At 41.4% G+C, this 18,676-nt stretch overlaps 1 protein-coding gene across 8 annotated transcripts in view; it reads left to right on the top strand.

Moving 5' to 3' along the window:
* The window catches only part of THRB (thyroid hormone receptor beta), a 184,297-nt gene that overhangs the window by 67,472 nt on the left and 98,149 nt on the right, over positions 1–18,676 (top strand). For 2 of the 8 annotated variants that reach the window (XM_077302752.1, XM_077302750.1), the window contains exon 4: positions 15,817–15,925. The exons of 5 other annotated variants lie outside the window; for them this stretch is intronic. In XM_077302752.1, coding sequence (XP_077158867.1) covers positions 15,923–15,925 — 3 coding nt within the window. In that variant the 5' untranslated portion in view covers positions 15,817–15,922. The remainder of the gene's footprint in view (positions 1–15,816; positions 15,926–18,676) is intronic. One more of the 8 variants, XM_077302751.1, reaches the window with a different exon arrangement.

Below are 18,676 nucleotides of genomic sequence, written 5' to 3'. Positions count from 1 at the left end.
ATTATGTCGTTTTACTTCCATTCACTGATCTACGGAAGCGACTTGCCTTCTTTTGACTCCTTCTGGTACTGTAACTTGACATTCCAATTACCAATCATGCTCATATCGAAATGAAGGTAGTAGGAAGTAAGATTTGCAACGGGGTTGGGTTGGGTTTTTTGCTGTCAAGTTGCAGCTGACTTATGGCAATCCTGTAGGATTTTAAAGGCAAGAGATGTTCCAAGGAGGATTGCCATTGCCTGCTTCTGCAAAGGAACCTCAGTCTCTCATTCAAATTCAGACCAGTGTCGACTCTACTTAATTATCTGACAAAATGCAGCTAATCTGGGCTATCCAGATCAGGGCCTATTCTGCATCTCTTGATTTTCCCGCTTTTATTCTTGCCGATCTCCACCCGATTCGGGCTCGGGCATTATGAGTGATCTGCAACAAACATTATTTCCGAAACGAAACAGCTTTAACATACTTGCGTCATCTGCATTACGTTAGTTTAAATCGATTCCTGACGTTCTGACGTACTTCCCACCAGAGTGCGCCTGGATATGTTTTTTTTATTACCGTATTTGTACACTTTTCCATTTCTATGCTGTCTCAAACAATCTAAGCTCTCAAAACAGAGCTGAACAGCATATTTACCCGTGAAACAATTATTCCCCCTTTCTTTCGACTCCGCGAGTCGACCAATCAGCAGGAGATAAACACGTTCAGTCAGCATTGGAAAGGGGGGGGGTTGCCGACCAATCAGCAAGAGAGAACCACGCAGTGTTAGCATTGGAAACATGGGGGTTGGTTGACCAATCAGCAAAAGACAGTTCCGTAACGTCACCATTGGGGAGGAGCGGGGGGAGGAATGCCGGTTAATCCGAGTGCCGAGTGGATCCTTTGGTGCATCCGGCGCGAATTGGTGGATATTCCAGAAAATAAATGCTTCCTGATATTCCGAGGCAAAGGTACGGTGAATGCTGGTCGAGGCATGACGGTTGCAGATGGAAAATTTCCATCGATGGAAATCAAACTGGAAATCGATTTCAGTGCAGATGGGAGGGACTGAATCGACCTGGGAGTGGAATAAAAGCTCCGTACAGTTTACACCCAGGGCTGCATAGGGTACATCTGAGTAAAAAATGGTAGGCCAAAAAAAAAAAATGCATGTGTATTCAAGCAATTCAGTACTTTACCCAGAAAACATATTTAGTATGTGCCTATTGGTAGTTCCTGTAATCATCGTTACTTGTTTATTTAATTCATTTTAATGCCATTCCTCCTAGGAGCTCAGGTCAATGCACATCTCTTTCCCTTTATTGTCATGACAGTTTCTGAGATAGGGTAAATGAGAGGACGTGACTGGTCCCAAATGTCATGCAATAAGTTTCACAGCAAGCCAGGATTTGTACCCCTATACACACATGGGTTCTGATGTGTTCCCAAAGTTTCTGATGCGTTTCTAAGCTGTGCATAGGTGTTAAACATTGCATGCTTGTCATTCTCATTTTATGTATTTATTGCAGGAAACTTTGATGTAATGTTGACGTGAATAGATGAATTGCTACTTAAAGTGTGGAGCTGCACTTCAGAATGAATGAAGTTCAAATGTTTTCTAAGATCTTGCCAGTATTTATTTATAATGGCAGAAAAGGCTACTGCAGTGACTCATCTGAGATGTAAAGGGGAAAGATTATCATGCCTGATTTTTCTAGTTTTAAGTAGAAAACCGCCCCTATTTTAAAATGACACACATTTGTATATAAGACAAAATAAACCAAATCATTCACCATACTCGGAACAGATAAAAGAAATAACACAAGCTGCAAACAACCTTTTCATCATAAGTCTTGGTCCAGCGCCTGAGTGTGGTACCCTGCAACCTAACAATGTAGGAGAGATTTTGGGGATTATGTCCAGATTAAATGTCTACAGCAGCAGAGCTCTGGCAATATTCCATAGAGGTCCCATGAGGAAAATCACAGACTTCTACAGTCTAAAAATATCTTCAGTGGTCTTTCCCCCTTTCACCCCCGAGGTATTCTCTTGCTAATTATTTATTTGTCAATGTATATACCTCCCCTCAAGAGCCTCTTGTGGCGCAGAGTGGTAAGGCAGCCGTCTGAAAGCTTTGCCCATGAGGCTGGGAGTTCAATCCCAGCAGCCGGCTCAAGGTTGACTCAGCCTTCCATCCTTCCGAGGTCGGTAAAATGAGTACCCAGCTTGCTGGGGGGTAAACGGTAATGACTGGGGAAGGCACTGGCAAACCACCCCGTATTGAGTCTGCCATGAAAACGCTGGAGGGCGTCACCCCAAGGGTCAGACATGACTCGGTGCTTGCACAGGGGATACCTTTACCTTTATACCTCCCCTCTTGGATTTACCAGTTTGGGGGCAGTGAACAACAAAGTATTAAATAACAAAGTAATTTGAGCAGATATTTACTTACTTTCAAGGAAAAAATGATGCATTAAAATATAGTAGTTCAGATTATAACATCTCTTTCTCTAAAAACCTTACATAGAAGATATTGTGGAATGAAAGGTAGATGACAGGTATTCTGTGACAGTTATGGAGATGGCTAATCACAGTCCTGCTAGAGCTGTTCTTGCAGAGCAGTTCTGTCAGAACTCTCTCAGCCTCACCTACCTGACAAGGTGTCTGTTGTGGGGAGAAAAAGGCAAAATGATTGTAAGCTACTTTGTGACTCCTCAGTTCTTCATAGTCTTGGGGAAGGACAATGATGATATCTTAGACATATAGTAGCATAGAGCCATGCTAAAAACACTTAGCCAACAATATGAAATAAGAAAATTTAGCAGTATTAAAGCCACATCTATTAAAATAAAACCAGTACAATATCATGGAAAGCACAATATCATAGAAACGGAGCAAAAACAACACTCACCCACTACAAAATTTTAAAAATAGGAAATATAAGAGGATTTTTTAAAGTTAGGAGGCCAGGGCAAATGCTCAGGGGAGGACTTCCCAAAATAGTTACCAAGTGAAATCAGGAAAACTGGACCAGACTCATGTCCAAGACCTATTGGTTAATGGGAACTAATTTTTGTTTGGGAGAGCCAGGTAAGAAAGAGAAACCTTTCTTCCATCATCCTTCACTCACACATGAAGCTGTCTTATACTGAATCAGACCCTTGGCCAACAATTTCTGTGAAATTTAGGAAAAAAAACATGTTCTATAAGCTATTAGTAAGGCTTTTTAAATTAGATATTGTTGTAGTTACTTTGAGCATATCTGGTGAATATAAAATATTATTTATTTTTTGAATCCGTGGTTGGCAACGTAGACATGAGGACTACAAGGGTGACTGTTTCCATTATGCCCATGGGGTTCTGAAATTTAAGTACAAACATGATTCCTGATTTGCTCAGAGGAACAGCAAACGATGATTTTTGTTTTAAGGGTTCTCTGTGCTATTATGTTTAGTGATAAAAAACAAAAGTGAATTGTGCCTTTCTCTCTTCCTAGTCATCTGGGAGGGAATCTATCGCTTTCTCTTGTTTTCTGACCTACCAGTCTTTGAAAATCCAAAGAAGGTCAGATTTGGCCTCATCTGCAGACTGAAAAACAATACCCCTTCTACCTTTACAAATCCCAGATGGCAAAATCTCTAGCTTTTAACTTATGTTGAAAGTGAAGGCCATGTCAGCTGCCTTGACAAATACTGTGTTTCTTGCAGGATACCATAACAGTAACTCTCTATTTATTACACATTCACATTAGTTGTTAGGCTTGTAGGATGGGGGTGGGGGAGGGCTTGGTGAAGCATGAGAAACCACATCTCTTTTGTTGGCAGAGTATGGTGCAGCGGGTTCACAAACTGGCAGCAACGGGTGCACAATGTGATTAAAGAGCAGATAAAGGATTTTTTTAAAGGAATTAACATACTTCCTAGGAAAGAGGAACGATGGAGATAAGTTTCTAACTACATCTCTAGCTGAGAGAGAGTAAGACTTGAGTAACCATTTCCACACTAATTATATCATTCGGATTTACCTTTATGAAGGCCGAAATTTTTGTCCGTTTCTGCACTAAAATCTGCCTTTCCAGGTGCAGAACCAAATTGCCCTCTCACTTACCTCATGGTTAAGAAATTCCTGGTTACAGTGATTTCATTTTTCAAGATAGAATCTAATTCAAGATTGCTCAATGGAAAAATACTTCCAATTGGGTTTTTTCCCCTCCATCCGTCATTTTTTTAGCCATTTGCACATACTCTCTGCCCCTTCCCAATCGCCATCCTTCTTCCCCCTCCCTCTGAAACGTGACTTATAAAAAAGGGGTTATTGTATTACAACTCTGTCTCTAAGTATAAACAAATAGTGGCAGGCTTGTTCATTACACTGCTGCAGCATTGTAACTCGATAACCTATGTTTTTTTTTTAAATCACATCAAGTATATTTGGGGGGAAGTGGGGAGGCAGTCAAGGGCACAGAATGGTAGCATTAGGTGCAAGCAGGGACCATTTTGCAAAAATAAATTGGAGGAAAAGGGGAAAGGAGCAAAGCATGATGGGAGGCTGCCATTTTCCAACTCAGATACAGAAAATATATGGCAAGCTTTAGCCTGAGAAACGAAGGGAAGAAAGCTCAAATGCAGAAAGCCTAGTGTCAACTAACAGCATTGAAAGGAAATCCAAAGCATAGCTAAAACAAGGTATGTCTCAAATGTGGAAACGATAGAGTATGGCACTTTTAAGAAGAAGGGAGAGTAACATCTGGAGACAGACAAGAAATTACCCTTAACAGGAAAGAAGGTGCTAACCTTACTAACCTCTCTCATTTTCTTCTTGATGCCCTCCGGGGTCTTCTTTTCCTATTTGTACACCAGACATTGCCTTTTCAAATATATTTTAGGCAAAGTGTATGCAGTTTTGTGCCTGAAGGCAGAACTAGCTGTTATGAGGGGAACACAGGCTTCCCCTGCTTACCTTTGTAATGCTAATACCAGGAAGGGTAGGGGGAGAGGACATTTGCAGGACAATAAACAATAAGGAGTACTTTATTTAAACTTTATCTATAGTTCATCCCATAAATGCTCTCCCACCCTGGTTCACTCACCCGCCCCCCCACCTGCAAAAACAGGAGGGCTTAAGCACCCCTTTTTCCCAATAATCCTCCCTTGTAAGTACCTGGGCTTGTATTTTTTCTATCTTTGCAAAAACACGTTTGCAACCATATACCTGCCAAGATAAATCCCATCACTTCCTAAGACGGACTACAGGATTTCTGCCATATGTCATGTGATGCAGGGAAGCCAAGAGTCCATTAATATCACTAAAGTATTAATTTGACTTTGTAAAACACTTCTGCACTTGTTGTATTTGAAGGATTAGAGCCTCATCCAATGTGCTTTTGGCCTTCCTTGCTACATTCCTAAACATGTGCTTGCGCCCCCATTAGTCTGCACGGGTACAGACATAGTATTTCAGCCCAGAAGCCTCCTGGATTTCATTTATGCTTTTAGAGGATCAACTTCTTATTTTCATATCCCTAGCTGAAATGCAAGATCACATGAACCTTCCATGTACTTATGCCTTGAACGTAATTGTTAGGCATGTCTTGCTAATGCTGTTGATGATGCAATTTACCATTCTGGATTTTTGAGCTCTTAAGAAAAATCCATAATGCAGATGCTAGGCTACATTTAAAGCAGGAGAAACCGCCATATGTTTGCATTTTCCCTGTAGAAAAGCAAGTTCACTTTTTTTGCGTGTTTCTGTAAAAGCTTGCTGATCTGTAAGCTCGCAGATGAATGTGTATGAAATGTTTGTTTGCTACTGCATTTTTCTTTTCTCCCCATTTTTTTTATATTTCATTATTTCCCATAAGCTCTATAATGCTACAAATTTTGGGGGTTATCTGTTACTTTTTGTGGAAATAGGATGCTCTGGAAATAGTACAACAATTCAGGTCAGCCAGGAACCTTGAACAAGTTAACTTCAGGTAAAGTATTCAGTGCTTCTTCCTATTGAAAGTTAGGTATTGTCAAGTTTCTGCTATATTCTTGCAGTTGAAGGCCAATAATACACAGTACCATGTCAGTGAGAGTAATGCTTTTATTAATATTAAGGGTTGGATAAGGTTGCATTTTTAATGCACTGCACGCACACAAATTCAATATTTCCTGGAAAATCTCTCTGATAAGGGAAGATGTGACATTATGTGCTCCTCAGTTTCCCAAAGAGGCTCATTCGTCATAGTGGCGGCCTTGTCAGGCCACCGGCAGTGCATAGATGGTAGTTGCATGCTCCATAGTTTTTTGTTCCCACAGGGACACATTTCAGCAGGGTACCTGGTGCCCCACTGAAATGTGCCCCCCCCGGAAAACACAGTGGTGGTGGATAGGTTCTGCTGTTTGTGTGTGTGGGAAGCGCTGTGATCCGCGCTGTGATGGGGCATTTTTAGCCCCCTCTGTGCCAATGTAGGATGGGTTGTGCTCTACTACTAGGGTTGTGCACTCCGGTGCACTTCGGCTGCTTCGGCAATGACTGAAGCCTGAAGCGGCCAGCACGTGGCGTGAAGGGGAGAGGCAGCACCAGCAGCGACATGCCAGCTGGTGCCCCTCCGGTCCATGTTGCGGCCCTGGCCACTTCGGGCTTCAGTGATCGCTGAAGCAGCCAAAGCGCGCTGGAGTGCATAACCCTACTTAATACTAAAGCACAACTGCTAAACCTGCATTGGAATCTTGAAGTAACTAAATAGACCTTCACCATAGTACTCAATTCTCCTTCCAGTCCAGTAAAACTCTCATCTCTCTTTATCTGCATACATAATGGGAGCATAACAGGGTGATGCAGTTCTTTAATGCAGGGTTAGTCAACCTGTGGTCCTCCAGATGTTCATAGACTACAATTCCCATGAGCCCCTGCCAGCGTTTGCTGGCAGGGGCTCATGGGAATTGTAGTTCATTAACATCTGGAGGGCTACAGGTTGACTACCCCTGCTTTAAAGGATATATCTCTTCATAAGATTTTACTACAAATCTTAAATTTGTAGACCCATTCTCCTACTCATAACTGCTGGTAAAGAAATATCAGCCTATCACCACTAATCATAACAAGCAGTTACGATTGTTATGATTGTTGACATTCAGGTTACCATTCATGTTCATTGTATTACCATGTAAACTGTCTGTGCCTTTTTACAGCTGAAACAATAGCACAGTTTGACATCTGAGAACCAAACAATAATAGCTAAGTGCTATTAACACCTCTGTGGACTGTGAAAGTTTGTGGACATTAAATGCAACAACATAACTGCAAATGGCCTTGGAATTCATCTCTGCTCTCTTAGACTTATCCAAGAAGAGCTGATGTGTGCCTTTTCCTAGGTGTGTGGGGAGGGGTAATGAGGATCCACTTCAGATTAGGTAGCGTGGGTCTGTGTGTCAGCTTGGAGATGGCTGAGACTCCTGGCTGTGACTTCATCCCAAAGAGGCCATACTGACCCAACTGGTAAGAGGAGGGAAAAGGGAGGCATGATCACCTCTGATGCGGCCAACTAGGTCCAGTTGCCCTGAGAGGGGGGTGGGCATTTCCCCGTGAGCAAGGCCAGGGCTCTTCCTCAGAGACTTTTCCAGGTGGCATTGTTTGCTGAAATGAGCTGAGAGGGCTGCTCTGGGTCTATACTATTTCAAGGTGGAGCTCTTGAAAGGGAGTGGAGGAGGCTGGCTGGAGATGCCTACCAGGAAGAGAGCAAATAGGAGGTAAATGACTGCTCATGTTTGCTCTGCCCCTACTGAGGCTGTCTCTCTTGGCTCTTCATCACAAAGAATTTTGTTAAGGGGACAGCAGGAATAGAGTTCATAATGCAATGGCTCTTATTTCCTGTCCTATAGTGGGAGTTAATGTTGGCTCTGGCCAAGGGACCCGTTGCATGTCCCGTGTACTTGTGTTGCTTGCATGAGGAAGGGAAGAAAGCATGGTATAGCTCTATCTGGTAACATCTTGGGAGTTAAACAGGGCCAGAACTTGGAAGGGAGACCTCCAAGGAAGACACTGCCGGTACAGCAGAAGAACACAATGGCAAAATGCCTCTGCCTCGAAAGCCTCTGAGAGAGCTCTGAGAGAACTGCTGTATGGGAAAGCTTGGGGCTGCCATGTGAGCTACATCTTTACAACACTTCACACATGCCGAGTGTATGAATTCTTATGCTGAGTCACCACTAAAAGCTTAAGGTGGATCTTGAATTTTTCAAGGCCGGTGGACTGATGTGGATCCAGACAGTCACAAATTCATATGAGTATGGCATGCATAAAATGATGTAATGGGATCATGTAATGATCTAATGATGAGTTTGGAACTCTTTATACATCTGTTATCAAGATTTCATTCAGCTTAGAAAATTGAGCTGAAGGAGGGAAAACACTGTTGGTGGAAGTCATTAGATACCTAAGGTTCAATAATAATCACCTTCCTAGAGGCCTAGTTGACAGTGTGGAGTCCTCTTACACAGGGGCACTCAAGCTTGGGATGTCTGCATTGGGTTAGAAGCCAGTTAGCTGGGAAAGACATTATTCTACACTTTAAGCTAAGGTGACCAGATTTTAATACTGGTAAAGCAGGACACCATTGACCGGGGAGGGGGGGGGTTCTTGATTAAAAATTTGGTCTATATGGAGCAACAATTTTTTTTATAGAATGCATAGAACACAAAAATAGTATTGTAATACATATATATTTAATTTCAACATAAGTAAAAGTTGCCAGGTGCCCCCAGATGTCCCTCCAAAAGTGGGACAATCTGGTCACCTTAAGCCTATTTACTCCCAAGGAGATGAAATAGAATATAACAATAAATACTTACAAGCACAGATATAAGTAGCATTACATTGCCAGCTGAACACTAATCACAACCATTCTCTCCAACCCTAGTTAAATAGCATGGTATTCAAGTCCACTAAAATGCAAATAGCAGCGTACAAAACTAAGAGAAGAACCAATACAGATTACTCAAAGTTGTAGGAGGGAAAGTATGATTTTAAATGGTGCTGGACATTTGTGATGTTCGGCACCATGCAAACATCTGAGAGAGCTCTGAGAGAACTGCTGTATGGGAAAGCTCTAACAAGACTGTGACTTGGCCAAGATCACTCAGCTGACTGCACGTGGAAGACCAGTGAATTAAACCTGGCCCTCCATATTAGAGGCCACCTCATACTACAGCAAGCTGTCTCTCTACCATCTTAAGTCAAAATTTGGCAAATGGAAGATGAGAAAGGCAAGAAATCTCAAATGCTGTTGAAGTTTCTCACGCTACAAATGTTTACAGATTTGAAGGTGCTTTTGCCATTATATTTACCAGCTGTAGAAAAAAGTTCTACCCTTGGGGGGGGGGAGGTAACAGGCTTTCTGTGCGTTATCTTTTTGCTTGCAGCTGTGGAATAAGGAGAGTTGACAAGTTTATTTAGTTATTTACGTTGGTCAAAGGGGATCTGCTGCACTTCCAGGCTAAAATGCATTCCAAACCCATTTGCCATGTGGGTGAATGGTAGGAGGCAGAAGAGGTAGGCCTAGTTTTGTTTACCTCCACTGCTGTTGGTCAAAAAGGGGCTCTTATGTGGGTTTCATTCCTACCCCCCCAAAGCATCACAAAGGAAATAGTGTTATGCTGTTTGGCTCAACTGTGGCAAACAGTCCTCCTCTGAGGCACAGAACTGCTTCCCCTCAATAACAGCAGAGGCAAATCACATCCATTGATAGGCGAATATTCAGGGCCTTTTCGCACAGGGATCTTTGTTGCAAATTGTTTGCGGAATGAAAAATCGCCATTTAAAATAGTGGAATTCGTCGTTATGCATACCTGCCTTTGTAGTGGAATCAGTTGCGTTTTTTAGCGTTTCCCACAGGCTTCCGGTCTCGGCAGAAATCGCTAGAAAGGAAGCGCTATTGCCAAGCTCGTCCCGCCCCTGGCCGTCAAGCAGCCAATGGGCAGCCGTTAGCATGCTCCCAAACAGCCCCTTTCCCTTTAAGAAAGGTTTTTTTAAAAAAAAAAAACGACCCATAGCAATGAATCTAGGTAGATTCGTTGCTACGGAGAGACCCATCCAGCTGCCTAATGTGAGCTGTCGTTTGATTGTATGATCATTTGCACGCTGCCTCGAGTGATAAAAAAAAAATCCCCCCCCCCTCTCACGGGCACGATTTTCGGCTGAATTTATTTGTAAAAAATAAAGGGACTTTATTTCAGCAAACGGGCTTTTCAGTTGTTTGTGCTTAGTGACTAAAGGTGAAGGACTGAAGCCAGGGAAGCCTCTAAACAGAAAGAGGCTCGCCGGTGCGTTTATCCCCGCTCGCTCGGAGAAAAAAAAATGGCGATCGCTTCGCCGGAAGTTTGGAGGAGAGAGCCAGGGGGAGGGACTTTGAAGAACCAGCAACAATGGTAACGCACAGATCTTTAGCGCTACTGTTGCAGATTGGTTGCAGGAGTGTATCGCTATCCGGAGGGTGAATCCACTTTTCTGGATTCCCCTGAAAGCGCCACAACGAAGCGCTTTTTGCTGATTGGTTTCAGGATTGTTGCAGATTGTCTACGACGTCGTGGGTTATGTCAAATTAGTAGCGTTTCCAAATAGCAACCATTCTGCTACTTTGAAGCCGTGCGAAATGGCCCTCAGTGTAGCAGGTGTGATGGCCATTTCCTCTTCTGTTATCTTTATTTCCTAGCAAGGACAAGGATGTCAGCGGTTTTTGTAGCTTGTAGGGGAATGCTGTAACTATGAATGTGATTGGCGGGAAGGTAGTTAAACCTAAAGAGGCCTGTATCTGTGAGGTCCTTTTAAGTGATGTTTGATTGTAGTGGAAGCTTTGGGGGACTTGCTAATTTCCTCCTGAGCAAGTTCCATTATCCTCGTAGTTGCTGTGTTTGAATTGTGCCTCCATCCTGTCTAATGAGCGAAAAAATGTGCCAAAGGCAGCAAGAACCAAAGTTGAAAGACAATTACTCTGAGCCGATGGCAAACACTTTAGAGCTGTTACTTGAAGTTCCGCATTTCAGATTATAATTTGGCAATCATTTGTAGCTTGTATCTGAGGCCACCCAGGGAACATGAATGAATATGCATTGAATATGCAGAAGAAACATGTGGAAAATGTAATTTTCTTGCGCAGAAGTATCTCTTTTTTAGTATAGAACATTCAATGATCAAAGTACATGAATATGTTTTATTAAGATTCTGTAATGGCATTCCAGACCTTCCTTACTTTTGGACAATACTCACCATTCCATATACAAAGTTAAGTCAAAAAGTATTGCTATTAGGGTTCCAGACTGGGTTTATTCCAAACAAAATGATTTTCTCAAAGGATGCAAGATGATCACAGGGGGTTTAGTATGAGGAAGAAAACCGAAAACTGCATTGGTTAGAAAAAAAACCAGGAATGTTACACTGATGGATCTCCCCCCCCCCCCCCCGCAATGACAATGAACCTGCTTATTTTCAAGGGTAGCAGGGGCTGTACTACGACTTTCATTGGGATATCTTACCTCATCCACCCAACAGTCCTGATCTGTTTTTGTTCCCAAAACTCAGCATTTAAAAGGAACACAATTTTAGTCCCTTGAGGATGCCAAGTGGAAATGGAAGTGTGAAGAATTCTTCGGGGAAGAGTTAGAGAAATGTATAGACCTAGATGGGAGGATATGTTGAGAAACAATAGCTTCACATTTTGATATTTTTGTTTAATAAAGGTTTCTGTGATTTTGTAGTAATACTTTTTACTTACCTTCATGTATTCATATTTAAACCCACTCCTCAATTTGAGTAATGTGAAACAAGAGATGCATTTGATGTTCTTTATGCCAAGAGTAATAGTCACCATTAAGGTTCCATTTCCCCACTACAGTCACAATTAGGGTTCCATTTTCCCACTGTGGGGGAGGAAGAGAGTGGGAAACTTTTACTGACTAGCTGTACATAGGCTGTATCTGCACGGAGCTTTTATTCCAATCCCAGGTCGATTCAGTCCCTGCCGTCTCCACTGAATGCAATTTCCATTTTTATTTTGTCTGATTTAAAATTTCCCTCTGCAACAAGCAGGATTGATCCGAAGTGACCCTACCTTTTCCCACAATATCCTTGAGTGGATATAACCCTCAATATTTGAATAATCAGCATTAGAAAGCATGCAGGTTCTGAACTTGTTGCTGAGCCTCTGGGGTAGAGAAGCCCTGATTGGTTAAGGCTTCAGTTCAAAGGCTTCCTCATTCCCAGGCTGCAAGCTTGCCTTAAAGGGGAAGCCCTAACTTATCTTGGCAGAAGCTTCAGAAGCCCTAGCTTCTCTCGCCAGAGATTTGCCTCTTGGATTTATTCCCCCTCCTCTGCTGTCTCCAATCCTCCCCCCCCCCTTAAAGAAAAGAAAGAGGCTTCTGTTGCGCTTGGTTCCCCACGTGCAGCTTCTCTAACCACGTGCAGAACACTTTTCTGTTTCAATGAAAACGGGGAGAAGAGGAAGACCCAGGTTCAAATCAATCTGGATTCAGCATGATCCACAACAGAATAAACAAAGTGCAGATTAAGCCATAGTCTCCATGTGGAAGCGGCCATGTATTCACAGGGGCTCAAGTGGAAAGTTCAGTAGTTATTACTTTCCCTTTATGGTACTTGTATATATGTGCAAAGAATTTCCAGAACCTTTATTTCTTTTAGTTCATAGTATATTTCAACACCCTAGTTTCCAAAAGCAGGTCTGAATTTTACAAGGTATGGTGGGCTAAAAATCTACAACTTTTTCAGTCATTTAAAAATGCTGTTCTTAATGAGAAATTATTGTCCATGCAAAAGAAGCTTTTGGTATTTTATTCTGTTTTGTTCTTCTGTCTCTCATAATGACAATGTTTTTGAACCCTGAGCTGCAAAGTAGGAAGCTAAGTTTATGCAGATTTGGTGCCACTGAATTATGTTTAATTAATTTTATCCAGCCCTTCCTCCAAAGAAAAGCTGGGGGGGTTTTGTACCCTGCTTTCTGCAATCTCTTTCTAGCCTGTTCTTGAAGTTTCTTTGTAATAAAACAGCTACTTTCAGGTCCCTTATAGAATGTCCTGGAAGGTTAAAGTGTTGCCCTACAGGTTTTTCAGTCTTATGGCTTTTGATGTCAGACTTGTGTCCATTAATTCTTTGGCAGAGGATTTGATGGAGGGACTTGACACAAGAAAGGGAGATTGCAGAAATGCAAGTTATTACAACACAATATTTTGACATATCCTGGACTCAACAAGGACAAAGGTTTTTTATCTCACTATGCATGCTAACCTTATATAACTTGTGTACCCACATTCCTCACAATTTATTTTAATTGGGATTATGTGACTGTTAGTAACATGTAATGTAATTTTGAATTCTACTTTCTGGTCTCAGGACAAGATAGCTGCCAGCTTAGCTTCTACTTGTAAGAAAGTCTCACACTGGTATGGAGACAGATGGGGCCCGGCAGTAAATAGTACGGTGTGAGCTGTGGATCACTGGCTTTGACAGTTTTATTTTTAATATATGTCCTTGTGAACTACAAATGGGTTCGAGGGGTTTGATTGGCTGGTTTGGCAGAGAGGTATCATGTGGCTGTGTTTGGATGCTGTGACACAGTTTACTAATATAACAGGATTAACTTTTGTGTATATATTCCTACTGTTATGATGGACAGTTCTTAGTCTGACGAAGAGTGCTTGCACGCCTTGAATAAATCTTTGTTGGACTTAAAGGTGCTACTGGACTCTGATTTTATTGTGCTACTTCAGACCAACACGGCTGCTAATTTGAATCTGTGCTGATCTTTGTAGGACATCATACCACACAATCCATTGCCATTTGGAAGCAAAGTAGGGACAGCTAATAGTTTAGAAAACATGTATGTTGGGCTTCGGAATGCATGGTTGGATTAGTGCAGGGGTAGTCAAACTGCGGCCCTCCAGGTGTCCACGGACTACAATTCCCAGGAGCCCCTGCCAGTGAATGCTGGCAGGGGCTCCTGGGAATTGTAGTCCATGGACATCTGGAGGGCCGCAGTTTGACTACCCCTGGATTAGTGGTTAATCAAAGTCTGGACTGAATGACACCCATTATTTAAAATCTATAAGTCATCTGAATGCATCTGATATTAATTAACCATCAGAAAAGTTTGTATCTGTTCATTATTCTGGTACCTCTCTGTCTGGTTTCATTTCTACAGGTAGAAGGAGGGGCAGCAAAGCAAGTGAATGATTCAGTAGATATGAACCTCACAGGGATGTTGTGTAAAAAAGAAGGGTTAGCAAAGTTTCCTGCCAAACAAGGACATTCCAGTTTTTCTTTCTGTGAATAATATTGGTGCATCACTAACTTGGGAAGAGCCTTCTTTGATATAATCAGAGCTCCGGTTTACATGAGCAGTTCTGTAGCCTGGTAGGGATGGGCTGAGGGGAGTGGACAGAGCTAGCCCCATGATTATCATCCAAGTAAATAGATCTAAAGGAGTGAGAAGAAGATGTGTCACTGAAGGGCAGATAGAATTGTAGATTAGGGCAGATATAGGTTAAGTCCAACTTCATTTCTAGTAAATGCACACACTTCAAAGATGAAAGCTCAGTAATGAGGAAAGGGTTGAATACAAAATCTTATTTTTGAGGATATCAGAACTTTCTGCTCTTGTTCAGTCCAAAGACAAGAATTTTGTTAAACTTCTTCATGAATTCTAACAGTATAATTTCCCCCTGGAGAATGCTGACTTCTATGGGTATATGTATCTGAAGAAGTGTGCTTGCACATGAAAGTGGTGTAGTGGTTATGAGCGGTGGCCTTTAATCTGAAGAACTGGGTTTGATTCCCTACTCTCCCGTGTGCAGTATAAAAAACCTTCTCTTCCTCTCTGGTTAAAACTTCATTGGTTTAATAGGTGCCACTGGACTTAAATGTTGTTCTGCTGTTTCAGATCAACAGCACTACCCACCTTAATCTATGTTATGGGTAGGAATGGATCCCAGTGGATTCTGAATATTATTGTTGGGGCTGGCTTGTCTGTCTTATGTAGAGAATAGGAAGTCGATATTGGTAAATGATATATATTATGGTGGGAGATGGGAGATAACCAGGTGGATGAGACCCAGATTGTATAGCTTAAATTATTTCAGTCTTTTAATGGTAGTACCTGATAGTATATGGGAAAAGGAGAGGGAAGGTGGCAAGGTATAGCCCAATTTCATCAGATTTTAAAGGAAGATTCTGCAGAGAAAATGAATGACAAACTTCCTGCTCACATGAGTTATTATTTTAATTTTTTTTTCAAAATGTTAAAATACAACATAGATAAGAAAAATACAAAGGGTGTTTTTGTGCATAATCTGAATTTATATTTGTTCCTGATTCTGAAAATGTCACTTCTAAAAAATGATTTTAGCATTTTATGTTAACCTTAGCTTTGTTAACCTTAGCTTTAGCATAAATAGCCATGCTATCGCAATCTCAAATCATGTCCTTCTAAATCATGTCCTTCTATTTTTCAACATAAACCACCTTTCATCCAAACTAAACAACAGGCCATGAAATACAATTTCAAATTAGGTATCCTTTGCATCTTGTAATACTTTAATTTTATTCTTTTTTCCCCCTTACCAGACAAATTTAGATATCTTTTTTGCGATTTTGCTGATATAATGGTATATCAGAATTCAAAACAGGTATTGCATGCTGGAAAGACTTTGGGCTTGGACCTCTTGGAGTGCCACTGTGTAATCTAATAAGCATCACATATTATTCTATATTACTTTAATGAATCTCTAGCTTCCTTCCCATGGACCTTTAATTTGTGTTAAGCATATGTCACAATCTGTTTTTCAGCAGTGCAAAAGACAAGTTAACTCCCTCCATTAGTCTACCAACAGACTTTGAAGTACAATTATCCAGTCTGAGTGTCGATCAAGATGCCCCCATTGCCGCAGTTTTTATGGTATGTTTTTCTGTGATATTTACAACAATCTCATTTCCAGTGTATACTTCTGGTTTGCTCCTGTCCCTGATCTGACAAATCAAAGGCTCTAAACTTCCTGTGACTTTTCAAACAGAAAATTTAGGAGCATAAGAATACATCCCTGGAGCAGAAATGATTTACAGTAAAAGGAAGATTAGTTAATAATACATTGAGCAACGTCACAGAAAATAACCAGAGCGTGAAGCAGCTGCAGTGCATGCCCTCTACTTTTCACAGACAGTTTCTCAGTTGCTGCATTATGCTGAACTGCAACACTATCTTCTACCCACCCCACCCCACCCCCCACCAGTGCAAGTACCAAACGCAAATTTTGTTACAACAATTTTAAGCTAGGTTGCCCTCTTCTTGACAGTTTATTGCTTAGAAAAGAATGCAAAAACATTAGTATTCTCCAGTTTCTGTTTCTATAGCAAGAAAAGCGAACCCACAGGGAGAAGTACAATATTAGAATGGTCCTGCTGGTCATCAAACATGTCAATCTCACCACTGTCTTAATAATTTTATGGAAGTACTGTTGTGCTGTGCTAGGCAATGATTGCTTCCTTAATGGCCTTTGGCTAGTGGCTGGCTACTAGCAACCGAGACACAAGTTGCCTACTTGGGAGGGCCAGACGAACCAATTTGCATAGCCAATAGTTCATATTTGGAAATAAGGACATTCCTACCCATGTGGTGGTTGGGCTCTGGTTGGAATGTGGTTCAGCAGACAACAGTGAGGCTAGTGCAGTCTGGACTCGTATGTCACAAGCCTAAAACAGGAACTGAAATTACACATAAGTAAATAGGTATGGATTGCAAAAACAGACAGCCAGGTCAAATATATATGATTCACACACGTATGCCTTATGATTGCATTAATATCACTTATTTACCTGTCCCATTTATGTCCCATCTTTCTCATTGAGATTCACGGTGGGTTACAAAATACACAGAACGATTCAGTCAGGCAGCGCAGGCCATTTTGTAACAAAGAACTAGGGTGAGGTGACTAGATTGTGCCACTTTTGGAGGGACATCTGGGGGTACCTGGCAAATTGTACTTATGTTGAAATTAAATATATATATTTGTTTCCCAACCATATTCTGCACAATTGCACTATTGAGATTTCTTGAAGCCTGAAGAATATTTTTGGGGTTTCTCAATGGTAAAAAAGTCAAGAAAGGCTGTTCTAAGCAGTTTGGAGGGGTTGTTTCTACAAAGGGGGTGAAGCCCGCCCCACTGAGGATAGCAACACACATGTTCACTTACCGGGGCTTAGCACCATTTTCTATTTCAGCTTCATGATGCCAACATGAACCCAGCAAGTACTGCCTATTAGACTTCATGATGACTCATTTTGCCAGTCAAGTCTGGCTACATGTTGATATCAAGAAGTCAGATCAAAGCTAGGGTAATGCTGCCTTTTGAGTTCCTACCCTGATTCTGGCACAGCTGAATGAGAAAATAATGGTGTCAAGCAGCTCCAAGGAACTTTTGCTGCCAGGACTACAAACTGGTAATGAAGAAAGGGCAAACAAGGTGAACGGAATGGGGCTTTGGGGGGAATTTTACCTCTTCCCCCCAAAAAAATTTTTACATTGTAAATGTTGGCTTAGAGCATTTGATTCAGCCCTAATCTCTTGTGACATCTATGTTTGCCATACTCTATACTTGGGGTGGTTTTTATTGGGTTTAACAGCATTTCACTTAAAAAAAATATATTTTGTTATTCTAATCAGTGTATTAATCACTACTTTGGACATGGTTGTATTTAAAGGGATCCTAAATTATTAATTTAGCTGTGTATATTTTAAAGAGGATCACGAGTGCAAATATTGTCTCTCAAAGCTTACAAACCTGTTTAGAGAGACATATAGACACACAGAGAACTAACTGCATCCGAGAAGATGAAGCTTCCTAATATGTACTTTTGTTATGAGCCATTTTGAACTCTTGTTTATCAGGTACCTGGCTGGAAATCTGTTTCTGGTCTGCCTGTCAGTTGATTGATAGATCAATTGACGAATGAAAAGTATGTGGGTTCCTATTGAGTATATACCAATTGACCTCACATTACTAGCTCAGTGCCTCAAATTAAGGTGTGATCTCTGTGGTACAAGTAGCCCTAGAGGCACCTGTTTCTATCATGTGGATGTGGAATGTACTCAGTTCGCCCAGGTATCAAGATGCTAGACCAGAACAAGGAGTTGCTTCTTCAGCTTTATTCCACTCCCACACCCACCCTCCTGCACATTTCGATTTCCTTCTCCCTGCCTCCACCTGGTTGCCAGTTAGATGCATTTGTCTGGTAACCTGTCTTTCAGTGTGTTGAGACTTCATTTCAGATTAAGTCTTCTACTCCAAGCCAATATGGAGGTAGAAAAGACGTTGGTGTTCTTACTTGTTGGGGTTATTGATAACCAAGTGTGTATTCCTCCAACTTTTCTTGGTATCTTGTATTAAGTATGAGGTAAGTTTGGCTTTTATGTGGATATTCTATAATTCCAATTTCAGAAAAACAAAATTTTATCTTTAGTTATATAAGTAATCACTGGTTACAGAAAGGAAAAGCATACAGCTAAGGCACAACTGGCTAACATTTGAGTAAAGGAAAATCAAATAAGCAGTAAGTGCTTTCTCTCTGTCTAAGATGGTAACCAATGATAATAAAGAGATAGGCAGAATAAAAACTTTACAGGTTTCTGTCAGGCTCGAGTTGGGTCAGGTTT

Source organism: Paroedura picta, chromosome 11 (genome assembly GCF_049243985.1).
Source record: "Paroedura picta isolate Pp20150507F chromosome 11, Ppicta_v3.0, whole genome shotgun sequence".
In the NCBI taxonomy this organism is placed as follows: domain Eukaryota; kingdom Metazoa; phylum Chordata; class Lepidosauria; order Squamata; family Gekkonidae; genus Paroedura; species Paroedura picta.
Note: the sequence above shows the minus strand (reverse complement) of the source record. Positions and strands in the feature narration are given on the sequence as shown.